The sequence below is a fragment of the Sorex araneus genome, chromosome 6 (genome assembly GCF_027595985.1).
Source record: "Sorex araneus isolate mSorAra2 chromosome 6, mSorAra2.pri, whole genome shotgun sequence".
Classification (NCBI taxonomy): domain Eukaryota; kingdom Metazoa; phylum Chordata; class Mammalia; order Eulipotyphla; family Soricidae; genus Sorex; species Sorex araneus.
In genome coordinates, this window is record NC_073307.1 from 160,441,527 (window position 1) to 160,464,309 (window position 22,783).

The window sequence follows — 22,783 nt, forward strand, 5'->3', positions numbered from 1 at the left end:
GAGAGAGAGAGAATGAAGCGAATGAAAACCAAAGTCATTGCACTGATCATTGAGAATCAGATAACATTTAGCATTTTTAATTCAAGGATGCACCAGTTCAGTCCTTTCCAAATGATTTTAGGGCAGAAGGTTCGGGCTCAGGTTTTTCCAAGCAAGCAGAGGCTGGCCAGGTTCTTCTTCAATGCCACATCCTGCCTGGTCTTAAGCCAAGTTGATTCTATGACTCACCCTTGCTTAAAGGCAGGGTTAAGGAGCTGACTTGGAGAATAAAAGGGGGAGATCTGGGAGCTCTCCTCCAAAGTGAGTCCATCTGCTCTACACATTGGACCTCAGAGCCAACCACTACCACACCACCATGAAGCTGCTGACAGTCCTCATGCTCGCGGCCCTCCCCCTTTTCTGCTATGCAGGTGAGTCCTGACAGTGAAGGTACATTCTTTGGGTCAGGTTCTCTTTGGAGCCAGGGAAGAGCTTTACAAGCTCTCAAAATAAGGATAGGGCAGCCCTAACAGAGCAAACCAAGTGGGGGTGACAAAGAATTCACTATTGAGAGAAAATATGAAAAGACATTACCTCCTGGACTTGATCCACAACTGGATCCACAACAAGAGGCTCTCTTGTTGGAGGGACAAAATCACATATCACAGATGCCTAAAAAGTGGGTTCGGAGCTGGTCTGAATATTCAAACGCTCCATCTTGTCATTTTTATTCAAGAGCTAAGAATAGATAGGTCTCAGGTGGGAATCTTTAAGGAAGGTTATGTCAGAGGGCTTCTTCAAATCCAACTCAGGTCACCTCACAAACAAGCATTTCTTAAATTCATTTTTGACGACGGAAAAACAAATTAGCAATGTTGAAGTAGCTACAGCACTATATCCGAAATCTAAGGCAGCAACAATCCTGGGAATGCTGCCTGATGTTTAGAAAGAATAAAGGGAATATCATGTGACCCTAGAGAATGATCTGCATATGCTCAATTAGTTGCCCAAAGTTCATAGTACTTCTTTTCAAAAAAGACAGTTGAAAATAAAATGAATTCAAAGGAGGGAGAGGAGCATAAGGATGTTTACAACCTTCAAGGAAATACAGATGCTTGAGTGTCCTTTCCAAAGATTCAGAATTCACACCACCCACTAAGAGCTTTCTGAAAGGGTCCCACCACTAAGGTGTCAGTAGAGGAAAACCTTCACCAGAGGCCTATTTGCAGGATGAGTTCTCTGGATTGGAGCCCTGTTTCCCATGCATTGTCCTCAGGTACTGGATGCAAACTCGTCAAGGAGGTGATTGACTGGACAATTGATGGTTCCTTGAGCCCAGAAGCCTACGTAGAGCACCTTGCACCATACGTGGCAGACGACAATGGCGCCACTGCCCAGGCTCTAATGACCATGAAGAAATGTTTTAATAATCAGACAGCAGAAACCCAGGCCAACATTGCTGTCATGATGGTAAACTCACTTACTTCTCCTGCCTTTAGAACCACTGAGAAGGTCAAGCGGGTTGGACATTGTCACTCTCTCAGAAACAGCAGGTGCAGATAAGGACCGAGGGCATAGTTCAATGCACACACAATGCACATAAGCATACACACCACTCAACGACAACAACAGCTAAGTTCAGTAGTGAGTGATTCTCTCTCTTTTAAACCAACAGCCTGAGTTAGAATTAACATTTACATAGGCCATTTACAACAGTCCATGGTAGATGGGAAATGTTGTGAAAAGCCTACAGATGAATTTAAGCAGATCGACCTCCAAGTACAACATGGATTCTCCTTGATCAAAGTGATACTAAATGAAATCACACATCCACAAAGAGATAAAGAGCTCAAAACTCTCTTCGACCTGCATTCAAAGCAATTAAGTGTCTGAGCCAAAAGAGATAGAAAGGTTATTTTCCCCTGTCAGGTGAGGAGACGAACGAGAGCTAATTAACGCTGACGGAGTTTCATTTTTGCCCTTTTTGAAATGGGTCTATACACTACATCCTCTGGTCCTATGACCAAAAGTTCATCTATGACCAAAAGTTCACTTTACGTTTATGACCTAAAGCCCATAACCAAAGCGTTCTATGTCATGTTCTCCTTGTTCTCATTTTAAGGCATCAAGCTAAAACCCATGACCAGTTGGTGATTATGGGCGTTACACTGAAACCTAGCTTGGGTCATAAATGGCTTCCATAGTGCGAAGTACCAATCTTTTGGTACATCCAAGGCCGTGGGAAAGCATAAGACACTTTTTCCTGTTTTTATAGCCAAGTGAATAAACGAAAGTAAGAAGTCTTGTGTGGTCTGAGGGAATTTATCGAAGTGAGTTGAAAGTTTAAGTGATGTTTGTTTTTCTTTTCAGGACACAATATATACCAGTCCACAGTGTAAATTTTTCAAATGAAAAGGACGGCAGAGAATGCTTAGGCAACAACAGTCCAATGAGGCACACCCCAAATCTTACTTCTTTCCTAGCTTTCGATCTGCAAACTGCAAGACACCTGTTGAAACCTCAGATGCATTTTCTTTTCAATAAAATATCAGCAAACTAAACAAAAGTCTAAATCATTTTATTGCTACTTAGAAAAAGATGCTGGAGGGAGCTTATTTCTACCCTTGATGTACTCACACACACACACACACACACACACACACACACACACGCGCGCGCGAAAAATTTGCCTGAGAGAACTCAGGAGTGAGAAACTGAAAATCCTAAAGAGCATTCGTTCCTGATCATCTGTTCCCAGGAAGGTCCCATCTCGGGAAAAGGGCCCCAGCTGCCTGGCGTCCTTGTTTTCACAGCACTGACACTTCTGGCCTCTGTCTCCGATTCTGGTGGGTGGGTCTGCTCAGTTCCCTACTCCTGCACAGCTCCGCCTGCACCCTGGACCCTGCCTGCCTGCTCAGCTCCCTCTATCCTCCAGCCTGTTGTCAGGGATGGGATGTAGAAGAGAAAGTAGTTGGGAAATAATTTCCCAGAGCATTTCCCTGCTTAGCCGTCTATTATAATAGAATCCATATTACTCAGACACAAGAAGTGTCTGAGTAAAAGTGTCTGAGTAAAGCTGCACAAGAAGTGCGAAAGGGGCAATGTTCAAAGACAAGACCGTGGTCTCAAACACTCATAGTTTCCACAAGCTGATGGCACTCAATTGCCTCCTCTCCATCTCACTCAATATTAAGGACCTGAGAACGCCATCAGAAAACACAGAGTGGCAAGCTAGATCTGAGAACATGTAACAAATTTCTGCTGCCTACACGAGACATGAATCAATAGTCCGGTTAAAGACAGGATTGAGGTCCAAATCTGGGAAACGTTCTGACAGGCAAACAGTTGCCTTATTAAACAATTGTGGCCATTATTTCATCAGACAATGTCGACTTCAAATTGTCAAAGGTCATCATGTTTGGTCCTTCGTGTACTTTCAGCACACATGTCCTACCCCCAGCGATCCCTCCAACCAATATTGACCTAGTGATACCTTCGCCATTCCAAATGCCTTCTCTCCCAGCCCATGTGGCAGTCTTCCAAAGCACTGAGATATCCTCCTGGCCATTGTCCGTACAGTCCTTATGTCTTAGTCTCATATTATGTTATTTTATATTCCACCGAGAAGGTCACCCAAAGAACTCCACATTGGGCCCCTTGGCCTAGAATGAAACAAACAGGGTGAGAGACTGTCCCTGTTTGTCATCATGTCGACCAAGACCATCCATGGTAACTCAGAGTTCCAGAAGGTCGATTCTAAACGGTGGACATGGGAGTCTCCCGGTGAACATTTCTACAATAAGATTGACCACCACATCATATTCAATCGAAGGTTTTGCCAGACTGATGTCTCTGCGTCCCAAAATTCCAAAAGGGATTGGAACACCGTCCCTTTTGTGCAATATTGTACATGACAGATCGGGGAGAAAGGACTGCAAAGTTTAAATTTAAGAAGAGAACTCCTAGAATGACCCCCAACTGGGTCCTCTTTGGCACTATTGCTGCCATGTGGGAAAATGCCGTCGGAGACAACATCAACGAGGAATATGATCGACTGGTTCAGCACCTTAAATGATTTCGCGAGAAATGCCGATAGTGGGAAAGCCACAAACAGACGCCTGTCTTTGGAAACGCTTGAGCTCATTCACCAACAGAGTTTGCACGAGCTTCGGGCAAACACAAGCTAACGTCTGAGCTCAAAATCTATGCAGAGAAACAGTAAAACTTCGAAGACCTCGATGAGAGAAGAGCAGCAGTGTTGGACGATGTGGCAGAAACTGGGAAAAGTATTCACAATGCTCACCTGTCTAAAATACCATGAGGAATGCCCTCTGACGTCCTGATGATCTATCATATCTTCCAGAAGGGCAAGTGAGAGGATTATTCATGACTTTTACATGGATCTCTTCGACAGCCAAGTCCACCTGCCTACATACCAAAGTCCACAGGATGCCTATGTCGTTCCCAAGGTCCTCCCTTCTGAAATGCGACACCCCATTTCAGAACACTAGTCGAAGGACAACCACACAAGCAAGCCAAGTTCTGGCAAGGATTCAGCATGATCGACCATACCCACACAGTGAACAAACTCATTGAAGTTTTGCATGAGTTCAAGATGCCACTCTGTCTAACATTCATCCATTTAAAGAAAGCCTTCGGATCTGTTGAGACTGAAGCGGTCATCGAACCCAAGCCCAACTAGACTTTCAAACTCAATACACCAAGATCTGCCACGAGCTGTATTGTGGATTCATCACCAGGATCTCACCATTCGGCCTGGAATGATCATTGACATCAATAGAGGGCTTCGTCAGGGTGATACCATTTTACCAAAACACTTCAGTGCCACCCTTGAGAACATTGTGCGATGCCTGGAATGGGAAGAAATGGGAGTGAAGATAGATGGTCGGCAACTATACCACCTCCGCTTCGCTTTGCTGATGACATCGTTCTCATAATGCCAAACATTAGCCAAGAGGCACAAATGCTGGCCGATTTCAACTGCAAGTGTGGAAAGGTAGGTCTGCAACTGAATCTCAGCAAAACCGTGTTCATAAAAAACAAACTAGTTCCTGAGATTCCATTTGCTCTCAATGGAATGCAGCAGCTATGTGTACCTGGGTCAAGAACACAACACGAGAAACAACTTGGCACCAGCAATGCACAGGAGGAAGAAAGCAGCATGAAACGCCTTTGAGAGCGTCTAAGAAGTGGTTAAGAGAATGAAGATCCTGAGGCTCCGGACACTTCTTTATGACTCCACCGTTTTTCCTGCACTAAAACCTCAGAGACATGGGCCCTACAAAGACAGGATGAGAACGCTAATCGGGTATCCCAAAGGGAATAGAAAGAGCTATGCTTGGAGTATCACGTTTCACTCAAGTGAGAGAACGAATCTGGAGTTCTGACATCTGTCGACAGTCAAGAATCAGGGAAACTGTCAAAAAATCAGATGGGGGGGACACCTGGGCAGGCTCGGGCCGGGGCCGGAGCTCGGGCTCTAGCCAAGATTCGACCCAGGTGGCCATTCCTCTGCACAGCCGCGGGAATGCCGAACAAGAAGGAACCAGAGGCAGCTATAAGACTTGGGATTCCAGCGAGTGCTTGCAACCATGTATCCAGACTGTGAACTAAGCTTTTGCCCCACGCCGGCAAACGGAGGAAATATCCTTCTCCCTTGGTCTCTCCTGAAGGCGTGGTGTCTGACATTTTATGGGTCCTTTGAGCAGGTATGAACTTTGTGGCGCGGAAAAAAAAATGTGTGCTTTAAACTTGAAACGGAGACACCTGGGCAGGCTTGGGCCGGGCCGGAGCTCGGGCTCCGGCTGAGATTCGACCCGGGTGGCCATGCCTTTGCACAGCTGAGGAAATGCCGAACGAGCAGGAACCAGAGGCAGCTATAAGACTTGGGGTTCCAGAGAGTGCTTGCAACCATGTATCCAGACTGTGAACTAAGCTTTTGCTCCATGCTGCTCCAGGAAGGGAAATGATTCAATTTCCAACTTTAATCTCCCTGGATTTAATTACTAAAATACAGAAATTGTAAACCGCGCGGCCGGTTTTTATCTTTTTATCTCTTCATTCTCCTCAGTTGAAAACTCAATATCAAATATTTCCTTGTCAATAGGTCTGTATACTTGGGGGATAAATTCCAACAAAAATAGTGAGTCTGTGTTGAAACACCAACAACAATAGTGAGTTTTGTGTTGAAATATGGAATGTAATCAAGGTAAAGAGAAGAGTGAAATTTATCAGTTACCCAGGCGGGGGTGGGGGTGGGGGTGGGAGGCATACTGAGGTTTTGGGTGGTGGAATATGGGCACTGGTGAAGGGACAGGTTTTTGAACATTGTATAACTGAGACATAAGCCTCAGAACTTTGTAACTTTTCACATGGTGATTCAATAAAATAAATTTTAAAAAAATAAGATGGGCCAGACACTGAGAAGGTCAAGCGGGTTGGACGTTGTCACTCTCTCAGAAACAGCAGATGCAGATAAGGACCGAGAGCATAGTTCAACACACAAACAATGCACACACGCATACACACACGCCAAAGACAACAACAGCTAACTTGAGTAGTGAGTGATTCTCTCTCTTTTAAACCAACAGCATGAGTTAGAATTAACATTCTACATAGCCCATTTACAACAGACCATGGTAGATGGGAAATGTGAAAAGCAAACAGATGAATTTAAGCAGATCCTCCTACAAGTACAACATGGATTGTCCTTGATCAAAGTGATACTAATTGAAATCAGGCATCCAGAAAGATAAACAGCTCAAAACTACTTTTCTACCTGCACTCAAAGCAACTAAGTGTCTGAGCCAAAATAGATAGAGAGGTTATTTTCCCCTGTCAAGTAAGGGGACAAATGGGAGCTACAAACACTGATGGAGTTTTCATCTATGTGCTTTTATGAAAAGGATATATACGCTACATACACTGGTCTTATGACCAAAAGTTCATTTATGACCAAAAGTTCACTTTACGTTTATGACCTGAAGCCCATAACCAAAGCGTTCTACGTCATGTTCTACTTGTTATCATTTTAAGGCATCAAGCTAGAACCCATGACCAGTTGATGATTATGGGCGTTACACTGAAACCTAGCTTGGATCAAAACTGGCTTCCATAGTGCTCAATATCAATCTTTCGGTACAACTAAGGCTGTGGGAAAGCATCAGACCGTTTTTCTTGTTCTGAAAGCCAAGTGAATAAACCAAAGGAAGAAATCTTGTGTGGTCTGAGGAAATTTGTCAAAGTGAGTTGAAAGTCTAAGTGAAGTCTGTTTTTCTTTTCAGGACAAAATATATACCAGTCCTCAGTGTAAATTTTTCAAGTAAAAAGGCTCGCAGAGAATGCTCAGGCAACAACAGTCAAATGGGGAACCCCCAAACTCTTCTTTCTTTCCTGGCTTTGATCTGCAAACTGCAAGACAAGTGATGAAACCTCAGATACATATTTTTTTCAATAAAATATCAGCATACTAGAGAAAAGTCTAAGTCATTTCATTGCTACTTAGAAAAAGAGGCTGGTGGGAGCTTATCTCTCAACCTTGATATACTCACACACTCACACAAACAAAAAAAAAACACGCAAAATATCCCTGAGAGAACTCAGGAGTGAGAGACAGAAAACGCTGAAGAGCATTTGTTCCTGATCATCTGTTCCCAGCAAGTTCCCCTCTCGGAAAAGGGCCCCTGCTCCCTAGCCTCCCTGTTTTCTCAGCACTGACCCTACTGGCCTCTGTCTCCCATTCTGGTGGGTGGGTCTGCTAACCTCTCTACTCCTGCACTCCCACCTGTACCTTGAACCATGCCTACCTGATCAGCTCCCTCTGTTCCCCAGCAATTGTCAGTGATGGGATGCAGAAGAGAATGTGGTTGGGAAATAATTCCCCAGAGCACTTCCCTGCTTAGCCGTGTATTTTAAATAGAATCCGGATTACTCAGACACAAGATATACGAAGCTTCGAAAGAAGTACTAAAGGGGCGACTTTCAAAGAGAAGACCGTGGTCTCAAACACTCAAAGTTTCCACAAGCTGATGGCACTCAATTGCCTCCTCTCCATCTCACTCAATATTTAGGACCTGAAACCACCATCAGGAAACACAGAGTGGCAAGCTAGATCTGAGGACATGTAACAAATTTCTGCTGCCTACACGAGACATGAATCAATAGTCCGGTTAAAGACAGGATTGAGATCCAAGTCTGGCAAACATTCTGACAGGCACACAGTTGCCTTACTAAGCAATTGTGGCCATTCTTACATCAGACAATGTCGACTTCAAATTGTCAAAGGGAAAGGGATCATTGTTAATAAGTGGTTAGTGGATCTATAGCTCATCAGGAATAGACACTCCTATGCAACGATACACTGAATGTTGGACCATCAAAATATTAAAGCAACTACTGATAGACCCGAACAAAGATAATGAGCTGAGGGAGAAAGGTTACTAAACTGAAGACGCTTTGAAACAAAAACAATGCCTGTTGGAATTCCAGAACAAATGAGTGTAAAGAGGAACACTATCTGGACTCTTACATATTTCATTTGACTTTCAGTGCACATGAACTCTTTCTATGAGAACAAGCAGGTTTCATGAATTTGTAGTGAGAATTAGAGCAGCTCTTCTGAAATGTTATGTGCAATGGGATAACCAATCATTTGAAATCATTCGGTTGCCAAACCAAATCTTCCATAATAGTTCATGTGCTATCTACCTACCCAGGGGAAAAGTGCTGTTGGCAATCCAGAAAGATTCCAGAACACCTGTATGTAAACTTTGGGAATCAACGTGTCCTTAAAAAGCTGACTGAGTATTCTGTATGCACACCGAGAACTTATCAAGAAATAAGGAGCAATAAAGCAAAGAATGTGACCCCAGTTTAGAGGATCTCCTCATGGGCCGAGGGTGAGACTCAGGATGGACCATGCACGTTTGGTTCAACCAGGCCTTGAATGTGGTTTTTAATGCCTCAAGGACCCCTACTGCCTGTTGGTCTACCCATGGTGGTCCGAACAGTCCATTTTTGATGTTGGAACTTCTGAGCTCTGCATGGAATTATCCAAGCCAATTATTATGTCTTCAAAAAAGAGAATATTGAGGCAAAAATCAAACATTTTTGACACTTGAGATAATCGGAATGAAAATGAATTTGACACTTGAGATAATTGGAATGAAAATCTCTCAAAGATTCCTGCATGAAATGATTAAAAGTTGATTAGAAATGTCTGAATTTCCATATTCCTCTCGATACTCTCCAAGTCTATAAATTCCATATCGTATCACTGATATATGGTATATAGAAAATCAGGTAGCATCGTTACCTGATAGAGAATTAGGGTAAAGAGAATTAGGTGGTGTGAAAGACATATTGAAATAGACCTGCATGTGTTTTTTCTCCCATGGCAGATTAATTTGTGACAAGTGACTCAGCTTGAAAAGGGAATTTGTAGGAATAAATGCATGCCTATATATTCTCCTATAAAGAAGACAGCCATCTCCAATTATTCTACCTCTTTTCTGCCACTAGCTTTAGAATTTTGGTGGAATATATCCAGATTTGGTCTCGATTCTGAAGTTAGCCATAGGGTTTTCCCAGATTAGTCATGAATTGAACTAATACTCCCTGAGTTTAAGTTCAGGGCTGGAACTCTATATTTCATCATTGTTTTATTGAATCCTCGTGAACTACCGTTAAAATGTTTTCATGATTGAATACCTGTCCAACAATGATTGACTACCCAACCCTCCACAGGGCACATTTTCCAGCACCTATATTCCAAGCATCCCTTTCGCTACCTCCACCCCTCCAAGCCCCTGCCTCTTTGGCAGGCACCTTCCTCCTTACTCTCTCTCTACTTTGGAGCATTATGTTTTGCTATACAGATACTGAGAGGCCATCATGTTTGGTCCTTAGTGTATTTTCGGCACATATGTCCCATACCCAGTGATCCCTCCAACCTATGTTGATCTAGTGGTCCCTTAGCTATTCCAAATGCCTTCTCTCCCAGTTCATGAGGCAGGCTTCCAAAGCAGGGAGATATCCTCCTGGCAATTGTCTGTACAGTCCTTACGTGTTAGTCTCATATTATTTTATTTTATATTTCACAGAGAAGGTCGCTCGAAGAACTTCACATTGGGTCCAAAGGCCTAGAATGAAACAAACAGGGTGAGAGACTATGTGATTTCATCATGTAGACCAAGACCATCTATGGTAACTCACAGTTCCAGAAGGCTGAATGTAAATATTGGATATGGGAGTCTCCCGGGGATAATACCACAATGAAATTGACCACATCCTCTTAAATCAAAGGTTTTGCCTAACTGATATCTCTGTGTCCCAAAATTCCAAACGGGATCGGACCATCGTCTCATTCGTGCAATATTGTACTTGACAGAGTGGGGAGAAAGGACTCCAAAGTTTTATTTTAAGAAGAGAACTCCCACAGTGACCCCCAACTGGGAGCTCTTTGTCACTAATTTGGCCATGTGGGAGGATGCCGTCGGAGACAACATCAACGAGGAATATGATCAGCACCTTACATGATTGCTCCAGAAATGCCGAGAGTAGAAAAGCCAAAAACAGACGCCTGTCTTCGGAAACGATTGAGCTCAATAACCACCTGCTTTTGCGAGACCTCCAGGAAACCACAAGGTAATGTCCGAACTTGCAAAGCTGTGCAGAGAAGCAATAAAGAAAGACATCAAAGACGGAAGGGCAGCAGTGTTAACTGATGCAGCAGAAGCCGGGAATAGTATTCGCAATGCTCAACTGTCTACAAGACCAAGAGGACTGCCCTCAGACGTTCTGATGAATCTATCCCACCTTTCGAAGGGCAATAGAGAGGATTATTCATGAATTCTACTTGGATCTCTTCAACAGTCATGTCCACCAGCCCACATACCAAATTCAAACGTCGTCCCTTCTGAAATCTGACACTCCATATCAGTACACTAGAAGAAGGACAACCATGAGAGTAAGCTGGTTCTGGAAAGGATTCAGCATAATCGACCATATCCACACAGTTACCAAACTCACTAAAGTTTTGCGAGAGTTCAAGATGCAGTTCTGTCTAACATTCATCGATTTAAAGAAGGCCTTTGGATCTCTTGTGTCTGAAGCAGTCATCGAAGCCGAAGCCCAAAAGGACCTTCAAACTCATAACATCAAGATCCGCCACGCGCTGTATTATGTATTCACCACCAGGGTCTCACCATTCTACCAGGAAGTGATCATTGACATAAATAGAGAGCTTCGGAAGGGTAATACCACTTCACCAAACCTCTTCAATGCTACCCTTTGAGAACATGGTGCGATGACTGGAATGAGAAGGAATGGGAGTGAAGATAGATGGTCCTAAAATATACCACCTCACTTCAATTTGCTGATGACATTGTTCTCATAACGCCAAACATAAGCCAAGTGGCACAATTACTGGCCGAATTCAACTGCAGCTGAATCTCAGCAAAAAGATGTTCATGAAAAATGAACAAGTCCCTGAGGTTGTGTTTGCTCTCAATAGGAACAAATATCTTGGAATGCAGCAGCTATGTGTTCCTGGGTTGAGACCTCAACACGAGGAACGACTTGGTGCCAGAACTGCACAAGAGGAAGAGAGCAGCGTGGAACGCCTTCGAGAGCGTCAAAGAAGTGGTTAAGAGGACGAAGAACCTGCGGCTCCAGGCACATCTTTTCGAGTCCAACGTTCTTCCTACACTAACACCTCAGAGCTCGGACCCTACAAAAACAGGGTGAGATCGCTATTCGGGTATACCCAAGGGAATCGAAAGAGTATGCTTGGAATAACACGTTTCATGCAAGTCAGAGAAGGGAACCGGAATTCCGACATCCTTCGACGGTCAAGAATCAAGGACACTGTCTCGTTTGCCAAGGTGTCAAAAATCAGATGGGCCAGACACGTAATGCCATTCAGAGATGACCGCTGGACTTGAACTGTTACCCACTGGATTCCACGAACTTCAAAAGACCGCGTAGCCACCCACCAACAAGGTCAGACTTTGTTGTCAAAATCCTGAATGAACGATTTAATGCTCATCCTGTTCCTAGAGCAAGCAGGTATCATTGATGGCTACATTATCACGTAGCATGCACAAAATGGAGACGTTACTGGCGCCCTCTCGAGCAAATTGAAGGCCAATAGAATGACAAGTGATACAAGTGATATGTTCCACAAATTGAGTGCACTCATTCTGTGTCAGTCCCTCCTTTTCCGACTCCTTTTCACTTAGTATGTCCATCATTTACAAGCAACTCTCATGACTTCAACTTCCTAACAGCTTCATAGGATTCCAATGCATAGATATACCAAGGTTTCTTGAATCAGGGAACTGTTCAGGGCACTTGAGTTGTTTCCAGATTCTGACTATTGTGAACATTGTGAAGAGTGCTGCAATAAACATACAAATGCAGATGTCATTTCTACTGTACTTTTTTGCATCCCCAGGATATTTTACCTGAGGTGGTATTGCCGGGTCATACGGAAGCTCGATATCTAGTTTTTGGAGGAATGTCCATATTGTTTTCCAAAAAGGCTGGACCTTCGCCATTCCCACAAACAATGAATGAGATTCCTTTAATCCCTGCATCTATGCCAACACCGGTTGTTTGTATTCGTTCTGATATGTGCCACTTTCTGTGGTGTAAGATGATATTACATTGTTGTTTTGATTTGAATCTCCCTGATGATTAGGGGTGCAGAGCATTTTTTTCATAAATCTATTGACCGTATGTATTTCTTGTTTGAGAAAGTTTCTGTTCATTTCCTCTTCCCGTTTTTCAATATGGTTGGAGGGATTCTTCCTTGTAAAGATCAACCAGTGTCTTGTATATACTGCATGCTAAGCCCCCATTTGATGACTATTGGGTAAGTAATATTTCTCATTCCGTGGGTTCTCTATATCTTGGTCACTGGACTTTTGCTTGTTTGTTTGTTTACGTGCAGGAGCTTCTTAGTTTAATGTGGTCCTACTAGTTTATCTTTGTTTCCAAGTGGTGTTTCATCCTTGAAGATGCCATGAGTTTCAATACCGTGGTGGGTTCTGCCAACATTCTCCTCCCTGTAACTTGTGTATTCAGGTCTGATACTGAGGTCTTTGATCCACCTTGATCTTACTTTTGTGCTTGTCGTTAGATAGAATTCTGAGTTCATTGCTTTGCATGGAGCTGTCCAGTTTCCCAGCACCACTTGTTAAATAGGTTTCCTTGGTCCCCTTCAGATTCCTTCCTCCTTTATCAAAGATTAAGACTTTCTTGCTCACTCTCACCATTCCTAAACAATCTCATACTAGAAGTAATTGGCATGGCGCTTAGGCAAGAAGAAGATATCAAGGGATTTTAGATAGGAAAGGAAGAAGTCAAGCTATCCCTATTTGAGATGACATGATACTATATTGAATGAGAGTGGTGACAGCAATTCATGCGGCCCCCAGAGAACTGCCAAGGGTAAATCCTGAGTGCAGCAATGGGACTAAACCCTGTGCATTGCCAGGTCTCTCTCTCTCTCTCTATCTCACACACACACACAAACAACACAAACGCAAAACCTCAAGCGGTGAAGAACTTATCCAAAGGAGACTACAAAACACTACTTCAAGAAATGAAAGAAGAAACTAGGAAATGATGGAGACACATCTCCTGAGCCTGGATCAGGAGGATTAACATTGTCAAAATGACAATACTCCCTAAAGCATTATACAGATTCAATAAATTCTCTACAAGGATACCCTTGATATTTTCCAAAGAAACAGGCAAAACACACCTGTAAATTACATAGAGCAATAAAGCCCCTTGAATAGCTAAAGAGATTTTGTGAAAAAGAAGATGGGTTGCATCACCTTCCCCAACTTCAAACTGTACTATAAAGCAGTAGTCATTCAAACAACATGGTATTGGAATAAAAACAGATCCGAAACCAAGGAAAAGAGTTGAATATTCTGACACAGACTCACAAGAATATGATCCTTTAATCTTGATAAAGTGCTGGCACTCTAGAGCTGTGAAACTTCAGTAGATGCTCGCCCTCAGTTTCCACATGAATAGTGGTTAATACCGGATGGTAAATTTTGATGACAGCGCCGAACTTCAAAGGAAATTTGCTAGGATCACTGAATGAAAACTGGAAAATTGAGAGTTGGTGACATGGAAGAGGGTTTCAAGTGCATACATCCCCAGGAGCCCAGGAATGGCCTCTGCTGCCATATAAGCTCAGGAATGGCCATGGACGTGAGAGTCCCAAATAAACCTCAGAAGAGAGCAACAAGCTGTATGGATTCCTGAACACCTGACACCAACCGAGTTCATCCTGGGAAACTCTGAACAGGGCAGGTAAACCCACCACACACTCTAAAAGAGCCCCGGCAGCCAAAAACCTCCAGAACCCAATCAATGCCTTGCTCATGGCTGATATCCACAGTCTCTGAACACGCCCCTCACACATGAGAATGGGGATGTGGAAAAAGCCAAATATGCAGGTTTTTTAACTGAAATCTCCAGGCTTAGTGGAGTCATAATGGGGGGTCAACTTCCACACCATGTTCGTCCTAAAGCATGACAGTCATTTGCAAGAGCTGCCAGCTGCCTCTGGTACCATAGAAGCTCATTGAAAGCCACGATCTAGAGACTCACAAATCAAAGCACCCAATCATTTGCACAAATAAGAAAAGAATTTACAAAGCTGATTTATTCGGTAGAAACTGATAAAACGTTAGCTGAAAGAAGAAAATACCTAAGAGAGAAAAAAGAAAAGATTCCAATAGAGAAGAAATTAGGATGGCAGTCTAGACTTTATGTTTTGAAATTTATTTTCATGGGCTCACAAGAGCAGAATGTTGACGTCTTTTAGAGGTTCAATATTGTTGCATAGTATTCATCACCAAATTGACACGTCCGTCCACCTAACCCCACTGGACCCTTTCACACAGCTCTCTATTCCCCGTGGTCTCCTCCCTTCTTTGTCAGTCTCAACGTTTGTTTCTATTGGACATTGTTCTCTTGTTTCCATAGTTGATATTTCTCAAATGAGTGACAGATCTGCTATTTGCCCTTCTTCTGGCATATTCTGTTCAGCATAATCCTAATAAGATCTGTAACAAAAACAGTACTATTTTTCCAAGTTGGATAGTATTCCATGGTGGACGTGCATGTCTTCTCTATCCAATCATTTCCATTGCAGTCTTGGGTTCTTTGTCGTTCGGGGCTCTTGTAAATAGAAGACTATGAATGGAAGCACAAATTTAAGTGCCTGAGTTATTGTTCTTTGTCATGCTTAATAGATACCTAAGATAGAATTGTTAGACAGAAGGGTGGCGTTTTTTGTGTGGTGGATCTCTACATAGTTTTACACATAGGGTAAAGCAGATTATGTAGTCCCACCAATATGAGTAAAAATCCCTCGGGTTTCCCTGTTCTTAATTTCTGCTCTAAGTTTTGTTATTTCTTTCCTTCTGCGTCGTTTGGGCTCCTTGGTTGGTCCCTTTCTAAGATCGTGAGCTGTGAAGCCTAGGTATATATGTGGACCCTTTGCTCCTTCCTGAGGAATGCTTGGAGAGCTATAAATTTTCCCCTTAAACAAAGCTTTAGCTACGTCCCATAGTTTCTGGTAACTCGTATCTAAGTTTTCACTTGTTTCCAGGTATCATCTAAGTTTCCCCTTGATTTTCATCGTGACTCACTCATTGTTCAACATTTTGTTGCTCAATTTCCGGGTGTTTGGTTTGTTTCTCCATATCTTGCTTGGTAAAAGTCTCTCTTCAGTGCATTATGGTCTGAAAAAAGTCTTGGTACAATTTCTATCTCTCTGATTCTATTGAGGTGTGTTTTATTGTTCTTTGTCAATTCTTTGTCAATCTAATTACATACCTAGGAATAAAGTTGGTGGATAGAGGGGTAGCTTTATTTGAAGGGATTGGGCAAAGGGAGAGAATCTCTACATAGTTTACCACAAAGGGTGAAGCAGATTATAGAGTCTCACCATATGAATAAAAATTCCTTTACTCCACATCACCTGGGTGCTTGGTATTTTTGTACTTTTTGAAATAGGCATTTATGCTTAAGTAACATGTTTGTTTTGTTCTGATTTTAAATTATCAGAGTATCAGTGCTGATGAGTTTTTCCATGTCCTTAGTTGGTCATCTTATATGTTTTCATTGGATAAGTGTCTATTCATCTCTACTCACTTCTCCATTTTTGAGTGATTTAATTCCTTCCGCTTCAGTTTTGTAATTTCATTATATATTTAGATATTCCCTCTTACCTTGTCAGAATTAAGCTGTGTGACTATTTTCTCTCATTCAGTAGGATGCTCTTTTGTTTTGATGGTAGTTTAGTTCAAGTGCAGGCTATTTTTTTGCTTGCTGTCATCGGCATGATTTACTTTGGTGTTTGCACCTGCCAGTCCAGATGAGTCATCAAAAACAACGTGAAGCCTGTATCATGAAGGATTTACCCTCGGCAGTATATCCTGTGTTCTGGTAAAACATCAAAATCCTTCATGTATTTTGAATGGATGTTTATGCATGATGTGAGAGACTTAACCACGTTCTCTTCTGTGTGATAATGCAGTTGTCCGAGAACTAGTTGAACAGAGTTTCCTTGATGCCATATATATCCCTGCTCCTTTCATTTTACTTACCTGCCTACATAACTGAGGGCTTATTTTCATCCTCTTCTTCGGACTCTATAGACGTGAGTATATGCTTACTTAGTCTACTATCACACTGTTTGCATTACTACACTTTTAGAGTGCAGTTACAGTTAGCGATGTGATACCTCCTTCATAGATTCAAACATCCCCCGCATCAGAACAACTGAGTAGATTTGAAAATCTTTGAAATTGCATACAAATTTTAGTAATGACACTTTCAGATTCAGCCATTTCTTACTTTTCTGGAGGAGGCCTTTGTACTATCAATTGGGGAAGCCTTAGTGAACAATGAATTAATTTAGAGCTTATGCCTGAGCTGTCCAAGCCTTCTAATTTATCAGAGAGAATCACTATGACCCTGAACCAACCAGAATGTTTGGGATATTTAATTGGATTTTGAAGCACAGCTTGGATGAGAATCTGCTTGAGTTCTGGCTGACTTGAGTTCTAAACCCCGGTTTTACATAACTTGGCATTCCCAGAATGAGATGTTTCCAACTTAATCCCATTCAGATATGGTATTTCTTATGGGTCACTTATTATCTGCAACACAAGCTTCCTTGTTCAAATGAAGCTTTGTCCTGCCCTTTGATGCCCCTTTTGTTTGCTGACCGTTGCCTTCACACAGCTGTGGAATCTTCCTTCGTTGGGCAATAGGAGATGCATGCGGAGAGCTGTTGCAGAGTAAGTTCGATGCAGGAGGAGTGAGGCCCTACTTAGCTTAATGTTTTGTCTCTCACCCCGCACCACTCTGGATATCTCACTGTCCAAAGATGATCTGGTGGTTTCTATTGTGTGGTGGCAATGCTACTTGATGTGAGGACAGGGAAAGCCAGAGTGCCGCTCATACCCTGTCATGGTCTTTCCATGCTCCCATAAAATGAGTTTTTTCCTGCAATCTGATAGAAGCTTCTGTTGGGGATGTGTGTGCCACTGAAACATCGACCAGCATTACTTTGTGACAGAGGTGTCTCTGACTCAGTCAGAGGTGTCTCTGACTCAGGGAAACTTGTGGAGCCCAGGTCACACAGATCCTGGCAGGAGAATGGCCCTCTGCATGATCTCCGTGCTGAGTTCATTGCCATCCATCAGTTTGCTCAATTGCCTCCTCAGCTTCAGAGCCTACCTTCCACCTTCCTGTCATCTTTGACCTCTATGCACAGAAACCACCTTAGACATCATGTCCCAGAAATACTCCGTGCTAGGAAACACACATCTCAATAGGGCTCTGTCCTTCACTAAATTTCAACAGCCCTAGTTCTTCGGTGACAGAAAATTTTCTCACTGATAAACCTCCCTTCTCTCTCCATTCTCAGTAACCTGTCTTGTCATTGTTATCAGGACACCTTTCTTTTGCCCAAAAGAAACTTTAATTTTTACAGGAGAGCATATTTAGTGCGTGTGAATATGAGTCGAGTAGATATTTGCATCACTTGTTGTTGCTCTGCTGTTATTTGACTCTGTGACTACCCTGGCCCCCTTTTATGACCTGCTGTTCCACTCATTTCTGTTGTTGTTGTCTCATATGGCATTACAATTTGCAATATCCATATCAGTGTGGTATGTCTTCATGAGAAAAAATAGTAATAAGGACATTCATGACCAATGTACTACATTTGCGCCACTTTTAATCCTAGGTCAAGTCTCATCCCACTGGTTGCTTCTGCCATTGTGTCCTCTATTGGAATGTCAAATTATACAGATTTTGGTATACATATTCCAATGAATTCTTCCGTTATCTTTATTCAGCTACTCTCTTTTGGGTACAGTCTGTTCATTTCCACTGTAAAAACCGAAGAAAATCATTCATTTTTTTCATTGAATATTCTGTCCCTTAAAGAGAGAGGACAAGCCAGGGGTCTACTCCAGGCAGAACTCAGCCTGGTCCTGTCAGGAGCTCAGAAAACCCAAATTCAAACCTGGGTTGCTCTGGACCCACCAGGGTTACACCTACAGGTGATGTAGGGACCCTGAAACATTGGGAACCATAGTCAAGGCCTCTGGAATCTTTCAAAACTGCAGATATCTCCGAGACCCGTGAAGACACAGAGCCTCATCACGTCAGGTGCCATATCATTTGCTGTAATGAGGCTTAATCCTAAGATACGTTCGAATTGACAGCAAATACAAGCCGCGTGTGCAGCGCGTTCGAATCAGCTCCTTCCAGGGACTCATTCCTTCAAAAGGTTCTCCAGGCCAATGACCTTTCTCTGTCCCCCATCAGGAAGTCTCCACAGAGAAAATCGATTGCACACAAGCATGGTGATCTATATGTCTGTGTTCTTTTATCTACACATGCATGGCTGAAAGTAATTCCCTTCCATCTTGACTGTACTACACAGTCAATGGACTAAGTAGCCTCTGAACAATCAGACACATACTTGTAATTTTGGCACTTGAAATGAGATAGGCTAATGGCAATTCATAGGCTCTGTCTTTCCAAAAAAAACTATGATCCTTGCTCAAAGTAGAGGCCCATAACTCAGCAGAACCTTTTCTAGAATCTTTGGCCAAGACTTTGCAGCCTGGGACGCAGGGACATGACTTCAGTCGAGGAAGTGAGAGAGGGATGGAAGCCAAACCTTGTGACCTACACGTGTCGCTGTGGGCAGGACCAGGAAGGCTCTCTCAGTACAAATGACCCTGCGCTGCCCAGGCTCCTGAGTCCAGCTGCTGACTGCTCATCCCTTGCGCAAGCTCACAGCTCCCAGCCACAAACACCATGAAGCTGTCCCTGTGTGCCCTGCTGGTCGCCCTGGCCATTTGCTGCTACCAGGGTGAGTACATTTCCCCCAGCAGATTAGCATCAGACCTGAACTCAGAAAATGACTTAGAGATGCCTGAACACATGCTAGTTCAAAATGTTTCCTCTGTGAACTGTTCCCATAAAAGCATATTGCGGTTTCACTGGAGTCCTATCACTTCTCATTAATCACCAACTTCCAGTTTACGTGACGGGTTCAGTCTGATCCTTTTCCAAATGGTAGGAGGAAGAGAGAACTAGGAGATTCAGGTGTGAGGGCTCGAAGTTATTGCATGGCTTAAGGTCTTGCTTCGCAAGTGTCCATTTAATCCTGAGCACCATAAATGTTCCCATCAAGGACCGTCGGGTGTGGTCCCTGAGAATTTTGTGGGTGCTGGTCCAAAAACTTTAAAGAAAAGTCAAGAAAGGAAATGATGCACATGTGAAATCTCGTATAATTTCTCACCAGATCCTTGACTGGAGCCCAAAGTTCCATGCCTCCACATCGCCTGTTCCTAGTCAGGTTCACAGCAGTCAGCAGTACGAGTATAACAATGGGATGAGAAAGATAACACAAATGAGTTCCATATATCAGGAAGAGATCACCGTATCATGTCCTCTAATAACACACACGACAGTTTCTGACTCAAAAATCTTCTTTCCCGTCTAGATCCTCTAAGGGGTCTGGGTCACCTCCATCTCGTGTTGTCCTCCTCAAGCTGTGGACAAGGGATGAGATATGCACAACTGTTTGATGAGAGACAACTTTGCTCTTGTATTGTATTTTCTTTCCCTCCATTTTAGCTGACGCAGCCATAATTTGCCCAGCCCTTGCGGGAGAATTGACTGCATTTGTTGCCGGCACAGCAGATGTCTATAGACTATACATTGCTCAATTTAATGCCCCTGAGGCTGTTGTGGAGGACAAGATGCGTCCGAAGGTCTGCCTCGATGAATCCGTGCCCGCTGAAGGGAGAGCACTAATTGGAAAATTTTTGGTAATTTCTTTTTCTTTCTACTTAGATCTTTGAGCTGGGTTGCAGAGACATGAAAGAGAATTGGGGATGATCTTGGCAGGGGGGCGGAGAATTAATGCTTTTACTCTTTTAATAAGTGGAGCCATGCCCATATGGCAGATGGGGACTTTCCGCCTACCTACAAGAGTAGCTGTACTGAGGTAAAAAGCATCCTGGCAGGTCACCCCCGTACCCGCAGCTAGACCACCCTCTGAGGGGACATACAGACACCACGGATCATGTGGAAGGGCCAACAAACTCTTTCCCCCTCCCTGCGTGCCGTGATGCTAACATATGCACAGGGAATGTCGTGCAGATGGGAGAGAGCTGATCGGACACTGGAAGCTGGGATGCAGGCAGTACAGGCTTGTCCTTGGGGTCTGCAGCTATCTGCAAGCCTGTACCACTCTGGGCACCTCATGCCCTCACCCACCACTCTCCTTCCCATGTGAAGTGGCATGGACCCCAGCTGCACTTCTCCTGCTTCCTGTTGCCTTCATGGCTTCATGCAGAAAGGAGATGAGGGAAGATGTAAGATGTTCCACCAGAACTGCTGACTCCCAGGCAGGCCAAGAGTCATTTGCAAATATTCACGGGATCTGAACAGTCCTGCTGACAGGCACCTCACGATCCTTTTCAGAACTATCAGGCCAGGAGTCTCTGAAAGGCCCATTCCATCTTTCCATTCCTGTCACTACTTTAGAGTCCCCAGAACCCTAAGGATGTCAAAGAGAAGGTTTTGACCGGAGACTCAAGGGAATATTTGTGGGCTTCTCTGTCTGAGACAGGAACCAGCTGTGTGTCAAGGACCCCACGTGTTGGGCTGCTGTGAGGGATCCTGTTTTCTGTGTTGACTGAAATATCATTGACATACTCAGGGGTAAGCTGTGTGAACCTGTCAGCTCTCTTGCAGCATAACTGACCACCAGTTTTTTCTTTTTTAACCATTAAAGGGGAAAATTGTTGCGGCCTGCACAAAGGAATTATAACAAGTCTTCTGTCATCTATGACTTGCAGTGATCTAATGAATTTCAAGAAAATGTCAAGGTTTCAACCTCGCTTCTAATAAATTACTTGCTCGGCACACGTCTGCTCTCTATTTTTTATGCACTGGTGTATGGCTCTGAGTTTGTAGAGAGTTTTATGAAGGGGCCCTTTCTAGTTATCAATAGTCAGATGCAGAAAAGGAGCGTGTTATTACTCTTGGCATCATGGCTGCAGGGATCCCAAGAATAAGACTGCTCTAGAGTCTTTCTGGATCTCGATACAGATTCCAGCCTTGGGCAATAATTGAAAATGATACCTTAGATTTGAAACGCAGAAATGCAAGCTTTCCTGTCACTCTTCTTTGAAACAAAAGTTTATAGCCTACTTAGTGTCAAATCTGCAACTCTCCACATGGAACTATAACAGTACATCCTCATCAGAGCCATCACCATCCTGTGTGTCTCTTCTCCAAACCATTTTTCCACTAATGTCCATGTATACGTCGTGGTTCCTAGTCTACCCACACATTTTTGGATAAGGGAAAGGCTCAGTCATTCACCGCTCTTGTTAGAACTCTGCACACTCACATAGACCATGTGACTGTGAACCCTAACACACTCCAGGGCTCATGGTCCATCACAGCCACTCAAAAGCTCTGGAGACCATTGTGGTGATTCTGTCACCTCCATTCTGTTGACCTACATTGATTTAACTGAAACAGTCTTAAACTCTCAGTATAGCCTCAAAACAACAACAGGAGACCTCAGTCTTCTTCCCGATTCACTCCAATCTCTAGTCCCCACCTCAGCTCGTGGACCCACTCAAATAAAGGGACTCAGAGAACTGATCCTGGGAAACTCTTTTTTGATTCTTTAATGTAGGAGTACTACTATTTGTCCTGCCATTGATATAGCTGATTGAATTAAGCAGAAACTCCACATGACTCTTTTTAATTTTTTGTTAATTTTTAATCAGTATCTGTGAGATAGACCATTCAAAACCGCTCATAGTTCGGTTTCAGTTATACAATCATCCAGCATCCAACTCTACAGCAGTGTATATTTCCCATCACCAATATCTTTTGTGTTCCTTCCACAGCACCAACACCCCACCCCCCACTCTCAGCATTCCTTACTGGAGGACTTTCCTTTTTTTTCTAGCTCTGCTTTTCCTTTTTTGCATCATGGTTTGCAATACAGGTGCTAAGATGTCATGGTGTTTGTTCGAGGCATTCAGTACTTTTTATTGGGTTGCTCCTGATACTAATGCGATTCCATTAGGCAATAATAAGCCTGTATTGCTTTTCTCTTTCCTTTCTGTATTTGCATAGTTTATTTAGCAATGCACTTTTTGAATAGACACGGGAAGACAGTTGAGGCTATGGC

The 22,783-nt window shown here is 43.2% G+C and overlaps 2 protein-coding genes across 2 annotated transcripts; both read left to right on the forward strand.

Moving 5' to 3' along the window:
• Nucleotides 1–276: 276 nt before the first annotated feature.
• On the forward strand, nucleotides 277–2,545 carry LOC129406114 (mammaglobin-A-like). Its single transcript, XM_055144065.1, has 3 exons — nucleotides 277–410; nucleotides 1,256–1,449; nucleotides 2,350–2,545. Exons 1-3 carry the CDS (start codon nucleotides 356–358, stop codon nucleotides 2,389–2,391), a joined length of 291 nt encoding a protein of 96 aa, XP_055000040.1. The 5' UTR covers nucleotides 277–355; the 3' UTR covers nucleotides 2,392–2,545.
• Nucleotides 2,546–19,319: 16,774 nt separating this feature from the next.
• On the forward strand, nucleotides 19,320–21,516 carry LOC129406120 (secretoglobin family 1D member 1-like). The gene is made up of 3 exons (XM_055144084.1): nucleotides 19,320–19,429; nucleotides 20,200–20,393; nucleotides 21,365–21,516. The coding sequence occupies exons 1-3, from the start codon at nucleotides 19,375–19,377 to the stop codon at nucleotides 21,398–21,400; spliced, it is 285 nt and encodes a 94-aa protein (XP_055000059.1). The 5' UTR covers nucleotides 19,320–19,374; the 3' UTR covers nucleotides 21,401–21,516.
• The last annotated feature ends 1,267 nt before the right edge of the window (nucleotides 21,517–22,783 follow it).

Coding starts and splice junctions, on each gene's coding strand:
- LOC129406114 (XM_055144065.1), top strand. CDS start 356: ATGAAGCTGCTGACAGTCCTCATGCTCGCGGCCCTCCCCCTTTTCTGC. Junction 411..1,255: donor CCCCCTTTTCTGCTATGCAG/GTGAGTCCTGAC, acceptor CATTGTCCTCAG/GTACTGGATGCAAACTCGTC. Junction 1,450..2,349: donor CCAACATTGCTGTCATGATG/GTAAACTCACTT, acceptor TTTTCTTTTCAG/GACACAATATATACCAGTCC.
- LOC129406120 (XM_055144084.1), top strand. CDS start 19,375: ATGAAGCTGTCCCTGTGTGCCCTGCTGGTCGCCCTGGCCATTTGCTGC. Junction 19,430..20,199: donor GGCCATTTGCTGCTACCAGG/GTGAGTACATTT, acceptor CCTCCATTTTAG/CTGACGCAGCCATAATTTGC. Junction 20,394..21,364: donor CACTAATTGGAAAATTTTTG/GTAATTTCTTTT, acceptor TAACCATTAAAG/GGGAAAATTGTTGCGGCCTG.